At 47.0% G+C, this 13,052-nt stretch overlaps 1 protein-coding gene across 1 annotated transcript; it reads right to left on the reverse strand.

Moving 5' to 3' along the window:
• Positions 1-98: 98 nt before the first annotated feature.
• Positions 99-7,131, reverse strand: LOC147035382 (uncharacterized). Its single transcript, XM_085897292.1, has 2 exons — positions 2,295-7,131; positions 99-2,176 (listed from the first exon to the last, which is right to left on the reverse strand). Exons 1-2 carry the CDS (start codon positions 4,464-4,466, stop codon positions 1,829-1,831), a joined length of 2,520 nt encoding a protein of 839 aa, XP_085753418.1. The 5' UTR covers positions 4,467-7,131; the 3' UTR covers positions 99-1,828.
• Between the last annotated feature and the right edge of the window lie 5,921 nt (positions 7,132-13,052).

A 13,052-nucleotide genomic window follows, 5' to 3' on the forward strand; every position in this document is an offset into this window, starting at 1 on the left:
ATGGTGAAGAAGCATTTAAAAAAAATTGCAGTCCGATCCGGATCAAGATCTTCAATAATACCTAATCAGTTCATCCTTGTCACACACCTAACCTGTCCACCAAATTTCATCCAGATGTATAAACAACTTTTGGAGGCATCCTGCACACAGACAAACAAATAAGAAAAAGACATCATGCAGAGCACAATACTGTACTAGACCCGCAGCCAGGGGCATTGAACCCATGTGAACGAGGTACCAATGTTGTACCCCATGGGATGTTGGGACCCACATCACTAACTCTCAAACTGACCGTCTGCCGGGATCTGGTGGGTGGGTGTGGCCCCCAGGGCATTTATAGTGACCCATGAAAAAGGGTCTAGATCATGTATTCTAGGTACCAGCTGAAACCAATTCAGAATCATGCGTTATGATTCCACGAATATGAAGTGACATGTGACAGACGTTTTGAGTGGTGGAAACCCCCCGGCAGGCGCCCTTAAAGGGACCCTGAAAAAGGGTCTAGATCATGTTTTCTAGGTACCGGCTGAAACCAATTCAGAATCATAGTCTGGGTTCCCCTGAGTACGAAATGACCTATGACAGACGTTTTGAGTGGTGGAAACCCCCCGGCAGACACCCTTAAAGGAACCACCTTTGTGACCCCTGAAAAGGGGTCCAGATCATGTATTCTAGGTACCAGCTGAAACCAATTCAGAATCATAGTCTGGGTTTCCCTGAGTAGGAAATGACCCAGGACAGACGTTTTGAGTGGTGGACACCCCCTGGCAGATGCCCACCCCTGAGCAGGTGCTCGAGATCACTATGTTGTGCCAATTGAGAATCGTTGGGGTGACACGAAATGTCCCATGGCAGACGTTTTCGGTGGGAGAACCACTCGGGTAATCAAAAGACATAGCACATCATCTCTAGTCAACTATCGATACAGGATATAATCATATTGCAAATCGACTGCATTCTGTAACTGTCTGCTGCCAGTTAAAGGGGCACACCCGCAAAATAAAAAATACTCAAACCACTGAATAGCAATAACACCTCGTACCCTATCGAAGTAAATTAGCAGAAATATCACGGATTTTGAATGAATTCCCATATTAGTTTTTTGTTAACAATTACGATTCCTTGAGAATGTGTAACTTTATGGGTGTATGGGCTATTTATATCTTTGCTGTAACTGTTTATGACAACTCTCAAGTCATGCAAATACACGTAGCTTTGTCTAAACCGCTTTCTACTGCGCTGGTCTCATCACATATAACACGCTAGTCTCTCTGTCGTCAACACTCACTCACAGTCCACTACTGTCTCTCACTCTCACCTATTAGGTAAACTCTCACCTAATTACATAGCTCACTGCTCATGCTGTATATATCAACTCTCACTTATAATACATAGCTCACTGCTGTCTGTCTATCAACTCTCACTTATAATACATCGCTCACTGCTGTCTGTCTATCAACTCTCACTTATAATACATCGCTCACTGCTGTCTATATCAACTCTCACTTATAATACATAGCTCACTGCTGTCTGTCTATCAACTCTCATTTATAATACATAGCTCACTGCTGTCTATATCAACTCTCACTTATAATACATAGCTCACTGCTGTCTATATCAACTCGCACTAAAAAAAATACATAGCTCACTGCTGTCTGTCTATCAACTCTCACTTATAATACATTGCTCACTGCTGTATCTATCAACTTATAATACAGCACAGTGCTGTCTCTGTTAACTATGACATAATATGTAGCACACTGCTGTATCTGTTAACTCTCGCCGCACTGTCTCTGTAAATTCTCGGTTATTGCAAACTATCGTCGAATCAATCTGTCTCGCTATCTTCTTCGCTCCATGGCTCAGTGTCGGTGTCGTCTTCCAAAACATCGTTATCTTCAGTGTCGGCAGTAGTGATGGAGTCGCTGATGTTGGTGTTGTCTCGAAAGAGATCGACTGGCACTTCGGGTCCCGAAAACCATTCTGGAACGAGACATTCGCCCTCTCGTCGCCATCCGTAGTCCAGAGGATCCAGGCCCTGTGCCGGATTTGCCGCCGTGGCACGACCCCACAGCATGCTGACGTAGATAGTGCGTGCAATCTTCTTTGCCAGACTTTTCTGGCAGGGTGGTAGGAGGGCGCAGTCGATCTGCTTCACGTTCACCAGCAGCGTATCCTGCAGAAAAATAATGCATGAAAAGTGTCACTCCGATGAATCAGATACAGGGTCAGTTACAAAATACTTCTACGGGCAATAAAGTAAACCAGAGTAGAACAGTGCAAGCTTTACTGACCTGATTGATCTTGCCGTTCATTTGCAGTAATTTGGCATGTCTCGCCTCATTGATGTCGACCTGACAGCTCTGTCCGTACACTACGCAGGTGTACTCCTGTAGAGTAGGCTCATCTGGTTTGTCTGCGGTACTGATGTTTCGGAATGCCTTGATGAACCGGCCGGAACTGTCCTTCATGAGGATCTCCAATGGCCCAACCTTTCCCTGACGGTAGAATGCCGTCGTGAAGTCTGCTCCAGTGAAGACGTGGATGGCAATGATTACGATTTGATTCAGATCGATGTATCGGCGATTGTTGGCAACGCCACAGTCCATGATCACTGTTGGTCCCTGCGTACCGCTCTCTACATGTCTTCCCAGCATATGAATAAGGATGGCTATTACATCTGTATCTGATGCTCTGACCACAATACATCCAGCAACATTACTGGCATGAAATGCGATCAGAGTATCCGCTTCTTCGTGTTCCCCTTGAAGGTGGCTTGGACGATCGACAGCGATACACTCGTTCTGTACATTGTAGATGTAGCGACAGCAGTTTCCACCGTGCGACACAATCAATATCTTTCCCCCAAGAATCGGGCCATATTGATTCTTTCCCCATTCTTCGAAGACAAACACAGCCAATTGGTCTTTGAAGTTACCATTCTTCAGCAATTGCTGGCCACTTTGTCGAGATACTTGTAAGGGGCCGCTGATGACGAACGGATGATCCTCTGTGCTACATAACCTCCGCTCAATTTCCTTGATAGACGATCTGTCATATGTATCGAACAGGACGTGTATTTCGACACCCGGGTTGGAACATACTTTGATCAGAAGACTCCTTGCCATCGCACCGTACGTTGCGCTGTTCGTAACTGAGAGGAACGTATGCAGAAGTAGACCGCCATCCACCAGTGTTACGTCAACGGGAGGGAGATCGGATTGGGTGTAACCATCTTGAAGCGTTTCCAATTTTTGCAGAAGTTTGGCCTTGCACGTTTTCAGCGGTGTGCCATCAGAGTGTGAAATTGCAAGTGGGTACTGCGTTACGGGAAATGTCATAACGTGTCTCAAGTCGAATGCAGTTTGATGGGATATGATCATGACTATGCGGATGAACATATCTCTAACCCCCTCTGTCGTTTGCTTTCGCGCTGCGGTCGATGTTTGTTTTCGTTTAGTGTTCTCAGCAGCAAAATTCTGGACTTTGCTCCTCGACATGCGCCTTAGGAGACGCCCGTCATCTTCCTGACATTCTTTTTCGAATTTCTCATGAAGTTCCTTTCCTCGTGACATGGTATCAAGCAGATACGTTTTAGTTTCCGGATCCGTAGCTTTCCCTGTCGCAATGTTTATGAGTGATTCTGACGAACATGCTGGGGCGCAGAATGGGTCACATGCTTCGGTCAATGCGTCTGTCAGTGCATCCATACTTTCGTTGTCCTTCCGTATCCTAGCAGCAGTGAGTTGAGCCGCAGGTGACTCCGTCGTCTCCAAGCCAGACAATCGTCGCAATTCCGTTACGGCCATGCCTCGTTGTGTGGTTGTAATGCACCAGCGTCGGACTGCTTTCTCAGAATTCCTGAAGGCCACTATACCTCTCATTGGCGATGCAGCATCCCTGTTAACTGTCTGCTCAAGACATACATCGATGGCCGTTCGTGAGAAATGTTTTTTAGTGCGACGGATGGAGAAGGCTCCGCGTTCAAGAATTGCATGGAACTGTGGTTCGGCGTTGTGCAGCTTGTCGAGGAAAAGCGTACCCCAGCGGGCGTAATTCTGTCTGCTCAAAGCGAAGAATATGTCGACGAGTGGAGGCAAGACGGCGAGGTACCCACTGACCTCGTTTGTTCGAACAGCGCGCTGCAAGTCCCGATACACTCGGTTAACTATGAAGACATACGTGGTCCAGAATGTTGCCGTTGGACCAAGACGTCCATCCATCGTTTCATGGAAGAAGGTTTCATATTGCCTCATGTGATCCTGAATGAAGGGATGCTCTCTAATATAGCATTCAAGGTCGTCGCTCTCTATGGGGCTACTGTCGCGGATGTTTCGGACTTCATCGATGCGTTCCTGACTCACTGTAGTGACGAATTGGTCGTACAGTTTTCTTTCCAATACGTTTGCAAGGATTTCATGAACTCGTGTACATCGATTATAAAACTTTCCGCGGATGAATCCCATCAGCGAACCTTCGGCTAATACACCCGACCAACAAATATTCCGCTCCCGATTCCTTAATGTACGTGCCGAGAGCACCGAACATCGCGAATTTAACGTGGAAATTACCGAGAAGGATTAGCAGATTATCAAACAGTGGGGCGTCAACAGTTTGAATAGAATACGCCTTCAGGGCTACAGCAAGACCGTACATTACTTTGCCGTATTCCTCATTTGTTTCAGACGCTACATTTAAACTCCTGACCATTGTCTCCCGGACGACATCATTTTGTGTTGGTGGTTTGGCGATGGGATCCATGTAACAAATCTTGTGCAGTGGAAGTTTGTCTGTCACAAACTGAGAGGAGTAACCATTGAAAAGAGGCATTGACTTAACGCGTGACTATACGAACCAGAACATGTCAATAGGTCGTAAACCATGAGCAAGTCCTTCGGTCAACTGCACGTCGGCTCGATGAGAGATACTGAACTTTGCTTTGTTCAGAGGCGTCCGGTACCGTGGAATCTCCCGTTCTTCTCCGACAAAACTTCGCCGGTTTCTTCATCACGTATATTGGGCTGATGTTCTGTTTGCTCGTTCACAATCGGCGCTTGATTTTGGTCGCATATTCCAACCGTTGCGTGCAGCGTGTTCTTCCCGTCCAACGTTTCGATATTGACGTCATAGTTGTCCTACACGAGCCCTGTTCCAAGGTCAGCTCTCAATGACAGGCCGTCAGGAGTATCGCGGCTTTCTTCTGATGCGGAATACGCCATCTCTGTTTCCAGTCGTTTTACTTCATCATAGCTTATTGAATGACCGTGACGATTTAGCATTTGAAGCGCCAGTTTTGATCCTTTTAGTGTTCCTCGCCCGAGACTGAGGACGGTCTGTTTCCAAGGACGAATCGAGCCTTTGGAAGTATTACACACCGCATCAGAGGACATCGCTAACACTTTTCGTTCGATGTTTTCGTTCTCGTTCTGCTCACGTAGCCCGCAGATCATGGTTTTGAAGAACAAAGGGATGGATTCCGGTATCTCCGCTGAACAGGTTTTCAATGTGTGTAGTGTCGTGGGTGTAGGCGTTTTACATGTTGGCATCGACAGGATTAGGGATCGTAGATATAGAGCGGTTGCGCGAATCTTGTCGTGATGTTCAACTTTCTCGCGATCTTCGTGGAAGCTGACTCGCGCATCATTGTCAGACATTGCCGAGTTGTACATAAAATTACCCTGACGCTTGTCGTAGAGAGAGATAGATAATCTCGCACCGAATCGGTCTTTGATTTTGCTCATTAACGTCTGAACTGAGTAATTCTCAATGCCTACATCACCGCCACATCCAATGTATTCCGCACGATATAGCTCGATTAACGTACTGGCCAACATTGCTCGACAATTTCCGATCACTTCCGTCTCAATCAACCTTCTCATAGTTTCGAACGTTTCCGCATGAAGCTTCCGACCAGTACGTGGGGTGGCAGATTGTTCAACAGATTGGTCCGCTTCCTTGGAGAACAATCGACGACACGACTTGTGGTATTGCGCTTCCTTTGCTATAATATCTACCTCGCCACGAACCACCGATTTCACTCGTCCGTTGTTGCTTCGTGGAGCTGCAGCAAAGATTGTGTCACGACCATCTGCTGTTAAACATTCGGACAGTTTCTCGTCTACACCATTCCATTTCTTTCTCACTTTCCCACAGAATAAACATGTCCCCTTCAGTAATCCTTTTCGTCACTAGCAGGTAGGAAAGTTTGTTGTCGCATCGTGGGTAATTTTGCCGTTGGCTCATGAACTGATGGACCAGAAGATGACCGACGCTTGACAGCAGTGAATGTTCTGGAACACTGTGTATGGTACACCGCTTCGCTTTCGTCAACTCGTGTCAAAATTTCAGATGTAGCATCGCTGTCGCGGTCAGATGACATCTGCCTTCGAATTTCAGCCACCTTTTTTTAATGGAACCCCATAACTTGGAATCCAATGGGTTTAACGGAACCGTTCCACTGGTCTTACATACGATACACACACTGGGAGCTGGTATCACCATTTCGGCTTGATCCGTTTCCTCCATATTGATACTCTGGAAAATCATCACAATTTTCAATGTATTAGTAAATTCTCAAAAACATAGTAAATTTATATCAAAGTCGAGACGGTGCGGAGGATTTCGCAAAGGTGTCATTTCTAACAAAGTATATATCATAATACTTATATGTTCTGAATAGGCAATACAATAGTTTACAAATAAATCATTACGAAGAGTTAATCGCCTGGTGCGTGCTTTTCTAGTGCGTCTCGTGTGATGACGTCATAATTCTGCTGTCAACTCTCCATATGATTAAAATTATCCCGCACGACACAAAATGCAGACCGGCGTGTACATCATGGATACGTAATCATTATATCAAAATATGAATATAAATAAAACACGTTCATAATGAACGGTTTTTCAGTATACATTGTATACACGCTGTATCCAGAAACAACTCACACGTGTGTCTTATGTGGGATGCCAGTCCGTAACAGTACATGGTATTGTAAATTCATTAAATCGTCATTTATACGCAATAATGGAAATTAAAATATTATATATATTAAAATATTCGTATGATGCTTGAAATGATAAATTATATGGCGAAGTTCCGTATTGTTGGAAGAATTTCGTCCGAAAACAATATTCAATGCTACTACTCATACTATATCAATGCGACGTAGGCCGCGTGCCCACCAGAACTGAGAATATACCGCGCTCTGACCTTCATTTTCAAGGCATGGGCATGCCGTTAAACACCGGGTGAAGGTCAAGGTCACCGTCATATTTTTAGAAGCGTTCCACTTTCAATTGCCAAGCAACGACATGCAACGAGCACAGCGAGGTGTCCGCAATCAAGGCCGAACTGCAGTCTCCGAAACCCGGTCTTTAATCAAAGACACACCAACTGGACTTTGCTTGTTTAAACAAGCATCTGTCGGCACTTTTAGGTGTAGGAAACAGTTTTAGCAATATAGATATGCTTTCACAGGAGCGGATCCATGATTTATGTGAAGGGGTGCTGGCAAAAAAGGCACCTCAACTACCCCATGACGTCAGGGGTCACACTAAGGGGTTCCTTTAAGGGCGTCTGCCGGGGTTTTTTCCACCACTCAAAACGTCTGTCCTGGGTCATTTCGTACTCAGGGAAACCCAGACTATAATTCTGAATTGGTTTCAGCCGGTACCTAGAATACATGATCTAGACCCCTTTTGAGGGGTCACAAAAGTGGTTCCTTTAAGGGCATCTGCCGGGGGGTTTCCACCACTCAAAACGTCTGTCATGGGTCATTTCGTACTCAGGGGAACCCAGACTATGATTCTGAATTGGTTTCAGCCGGTACCTAGAAAACATGATCGAGACCCTTTTTCAGGGTCCCTTTTCAGGGCGTCTGCCGGGGGGTTTCCACCACTCAAAATGTCTGACACGTGTCACTTCATATTCGTGGAATCATAACGCACAATTCTGAATTGGTTTCAGCTGGTACCTAGAATACATGATCTAGACCCTATTTCATGGGTCACTATAAAGGCCCTGGGGGCCACACCCACCTACCAGATCCTGGCAGACGGTCAGTTTGAGAGTTAGTGCTGTGGGTCCCAACATCCCATGGGGTGCAACATTGGTACCTTGTTCACATGAGTTCGATGCCCCTGGCTCCCGGTATATACTTGCAAAATCCACCCCCTCTCCAAAGGTTGCCAAGGATACATCAAATTATCCATTTCATTCAAATTAAAATTAACAATCTTAATCAAAGCTCAGGTCAATCAGATGAAAAGTGATTATTTTTCAGATTGAAATTGATTTTTTGGAAAGTTTGACCTTGTGTTGACCTTTGACCTTTTGGCCCCAAAATAGTTGGTTTCCAAATTCATTGATGCACAATACAATTGCTGCTTAATTGTCAGGTTAATCAGGTGAAAATTGATGATTTTTCAGATAATAATTGATGATTTTAGAAGTTTGACCTTGAGCTGACCTTTGACTTCAAAAATAGTTGCTTTCCAAATTCAGTGATGCAATATGCAAATCTTGTTCAAATTTCAAGTCAATCAGATGATATATATATATATATATATATATATATATATATATATATATATATATATATATATATATATATATATATACATACACACATACACACATACACACACACACACACACACATACACACACATACACACACACACACACACACACACACACACACACACACACACACACACACACACACACACATCTTGTTGCAGACCAGGAGTTGGGAGCGAAAAGACCACGAGGGGAAAGCTACCTCGGATTCCCACCAGACTCACTGGAATTTCAGGCCGTCGCACACGAATAACTTCGTGACGCGGCAGGTCGCTAATCAACCGTGAATGCCAATAACTCCACCACGTGACTTCGGGTCCTCTGACGAATAAATATCATTTACCTAATGATCACGTGATATAATTACTGGGGGACACGCTCTTGGTATGCCTTGTTCAAACCGGATCACCTTTCCGGATAAGATGCAGCCGAGCGTAACTGCCCAAGGATGTTCCAGCTAAAAAAGCAGATCATTGGGTAATAACGTCCCAGCTAAGCTGGGATACAACCCATGCTGGACCAATGAAGGAAAAGATGAAAACGAGCTGTGAACATTTATATACAAGCATTTATTTACAATCAAGCGAGGAAAGGTATGTTGCACAATAAATTGGGTTTATTCGTATGTACAGCAGGGATAACAAGGAATTTGTGGGGTGTGGCAAAAGGCAAGCAATTTACAAAAGCAGACAGAGAGCAGACTTATCCTGTTAGAGCTTCTTCGATGTCAACTTATGCTATGACATACACCATCACATACGCACACGCACACACAAACCCGAGAAAGATTAAATGGCCAGAAAGAAAGACAGCAGATGAGGATAAAGGGCCTCGCAATACCTGGCACGGTCGGCCGACCAACTCAACCCAGTACGCTTTGAGGGAGGTAGGAGGGAGAAATACTGGTGTGTAAGGTGTGGGAGTGGGAGGTGTGGTGTCATGCAATATGGGGGGTGCGGTGTCATGCCAGGGGAAACTGTGATTGCGAGTCAGTAATGGATGCTCATTGGTGCATCCAAAGGGGATGAGATAGAGGGGTGAAAAGAGAGAGAGGAGAGAAGATGTGTGAGGCAAAAGATCCCTCACCTAATCGGCCATAGATCTGCTCGTGTAGCGTGTACCTCCGTGAGATGCTCCGCTTGAGCATTCCCACCTCAAGAGTTGGCGCGTTATCTCCGGCTTAGTCACTTTTTCGGGGCTCGTGGCAATGTGCACTCTGCACTGGTCCTCCGGAAAAAGCACGCGTCAGTCATACACTAACCGCGAGTGAAGAGCCAGCGACAGGCAGGGGAAACAAAGAGCCAGCAATGGGCAGAAGCAACGAGGAACAGTGAAGAAGAGGTGAAGGAAAGAGGTGAAGAAGAGGGCCAGTGGCTCCGTGATCTGCCTTTTATAAGCCCTGGGCGACGGGTGAGGTGATGCCCTGAAGCCACGCACTGTATCCCAAATCCCGCTGTCTGGCAGGGCATGGCTTGGGCCACAGCGGCCCGAGCCACACCCTGCCAGGCTCCTGGGGCTGGAAGCAGTCTTATTTGCACATCCGGCGTCACACGGCTCGGAGCTCTGTACCAAACTCCCAGATTGCTCTTCCTGTGACCCTCCTCGCTGTCTATCCCGCTGAGCCCTTGTGACGAGGGCCACATCAATCCCACGTGCTCACCCGGAACATTCCCGGCGAGATGCGGCTTGTGCCATTCACGTCCGTTGCTCTTCCCCACATCAAGAGGTCCGAGCACAACCTGAGCCACGCAGCATGCCTCTGTGCAGTGGCGAATTGTATCGATACAGAGGTACATTTTCCCATGTGCAGGAGGTGTCGACATTTGAAGTGGTGAGTTTTTGGTGAGTGAGGGATGAACAAGGTGAGATGCCTTTGGACATTGGCGTGCAGATTTGAATGAAATAGCATGCCATGCGCATGCTGCATAGTATGTTTGTTCTTATGTTGATTCTCCCACGGAAGGCTGTGTGGTGTGTATGCTATTCATATTGTGGTGTGTATGCTTGCTTGCTTGATTTGTACCATGGCTAAAAGGTAAGGTTCAGAAGAGAAATCAGAATAGAAGATAGAGATATAATTAATACACCAAGCTATTAAAACCAAGCAATGTACTTCGTCCGGTTAACCCACAAGACATGACAGGAAGGTCTGACTGCATGAAAACAAATGAAATAACCACCTGGGGATCACTGTATGTTGGGTGCCATTGCCTTAGGGGAATGCAGTTTTCCAGAACCACAAATATATATATATATATATATATATATATATATATATATATATATATATATATATATATATATATATATATATATATATAGTTGCGGTTTCGCGCCCGCCGGCGTGCGAACGGCCACGTAACTCGAATCGCGGCACGTCGCCCACCGGACGGACAATCCCGTCGTGACCCTCTCGGACTAACGCCGGGAACAAGTCACGGGTGGGCCTTTCGGCCTCACCACGATCGTGCCAATCGGCCCCCCGCGTGGGATAGGGTTGCTCGCCAAATTCGACCGACCTAAGTACCCACACGGAGGGTAGACCGGGCGATCGCACCTCGCCGCAGGTCGACTTCGGACACGGGCCACTTTAAGCGACCCGTTCCGTACTATCGGGATAACCGAGCGGTGTTATCGTCAACCTGGACGGTTCGATTAATTATCGGGCGTTTTAGCCCACGACCAACCCTTTACGTGAAGTAAGATGGAGATTCAATGAAAGAAAAGACGAAGCGAAACGGGAAAAACAGTTCAACGTAAAGCACATTTATTTCGCGATGGCACATGGATAGCACACATATACAATTATACACCAAAAGCAAATGTAAAAGAAGAAGAAACACACAATAATGCACAAAAAGCAAATGTAAAAGCAAAACACAATGCAGATCTACCACCGACTACCGAGCACACGGCAACACTTATACAGTTTTACTTCACAGACGGCGCCGACAACAAATATACTCAAAGCAAAAGAAAAAGGGACCACCCTCCACTATGAGGGGGCAGACAGGCCTGGGGCCGAGACCACGTCGAGCCTACCCGTCTGGTGATGAGCCGCAAAATGGCGCTGACGCCCCGACTCCGCGGGCCTCGCGGACAGTGTCTGGAATGGGGTGGGAACGGGGCCCCCTTCTCGCACTATCTCAGCGCGGGGGGAAACAGGAGGGGGTTGTTGATGCTCGGGGGGATGAGGATATCTCGCTGGCTCGGGTCCCGCGACGAGCGTCTCCACCGCGACCTCGGTCGCGTTATCGGCCTCCCCTCTCCGCAGCTCCCCGACTCTGACACGAGCGCCCCCTCGACTGCCTTCGCCGCCGCCACCTCTCCAACTCTCCACAGCTCCGTCCAACTGCTTTCTCCGACTCTTCTCTTGACTGACTCTTCCCAACTCCACTCAACTGCCGGCGAGCGAACGCGGCCCTTTATAGCCCCCGGGGCCTCGCTCCTTCACCTTCGACCCTTTACCTCTGGCTGGCTCCCCATTGGACAGAGGAAAAGTGGGCGTGAATGCTTTTTGATCCATGAATCTGCATATAGCGATATTACTCCGACGCACCTGGAGGCGGGGCCACATCGCCCCATGCTCGCTGATAGGACGGAACAGAAGTGGGCGTGAGTCGTTTTTGATCCGATTTCTTCGGAAAGGCTGGTGTTTCTGCACCCGCTGCTCGGTGCGCGCCCTGCACGAGTCCAGTATCGGTGCCCACAAGCGGCGCGGGAATGACGGTGATGCGATGGTTGCGAGAGCGAGATGTGACGGCAAGGGTCGTGGCTGTTGGCGTTGTTGTTGTCGTGAAGCGGCGTTGCGGCTGGTGGTTGTTGTGTGATGGCTGTTGAGACGTGGTTGGTGGTGGTAGTAATGGTAGTAATGGCGGCTGTTCCAAAATAAAGATAGTAAAAGAAAAACGGCTATCTAAAAGGGTCGCAGCCCGCATGAATGACATTTATTCCCTCTAAACAACGGGTTTGGGCCTAACTACACATATACTTACAGAGATATCTCACCTAAGGGACCTGAATGGTGGTTTGCGAATTTCGTCAACCACAACACTACCCCCTCCCCTTTTTACAGACTCGTCCCGAGTCGTCAAACTTTCGTGTGCCATCATGTGTAGTTTTCCCCTCGTACATTTTAACTACGGATCCCTGAGTGCGACATTCATGGTATTCGTGTCCCCAAAATAAATAACCTGAGGGCTGAGTAACTACCTAAACAAACTCACTCACACGGACGACTTAAATAAAATTGCCGGCGCTAAGACAGACATGCCGGGGGCGCACTAATATGTACAGTACATCTTAACCTTAACTTACAAATTTTACACTAAACCATGGCCCAGGATCAATGAACTCTGCAAAAAGAAAGCAGTTAGCAGGGAGCCAGGCTGCTCGCATGCAGTCTCTGGCTCAAACAATGCAGGTGACAGGGAACGTGGCCGGCTGCTCACTCGCAGTCCAAGGCCTTCCC

This window comes from Eptatretus burgeri, chromosome 1 (assembly GCF_056783735.1).
Source record: "Eptatretus burgeri isolate ZD-2024b chromosome 1, Ebu_testis_v1, whole genome shotgun sequence".
NCBI lineage: Eukaryota > Metazoa > Chordata > Myxini > Myxiniformes > Myxinidae > Eptatretus > Eptatretus burgeri.

Excerpts from the sequence above, each read along its gene's own strand:
- LOC147035382 (XM_085897292.1), bottom strand. The coding sequence starts at position 4,466 with ATGGGATTCATCCGCGGAAAGTTTTATAATCGATGTACACGAGTTCAT. Across the intron at positions 2,177-2,294 it reads TGAACGGCAAGATCAATCAG|GATACGCTGCTGGTGAACGT; the intron begins GTCAGTAAAGCT and ends ATTTTTCTGCAG.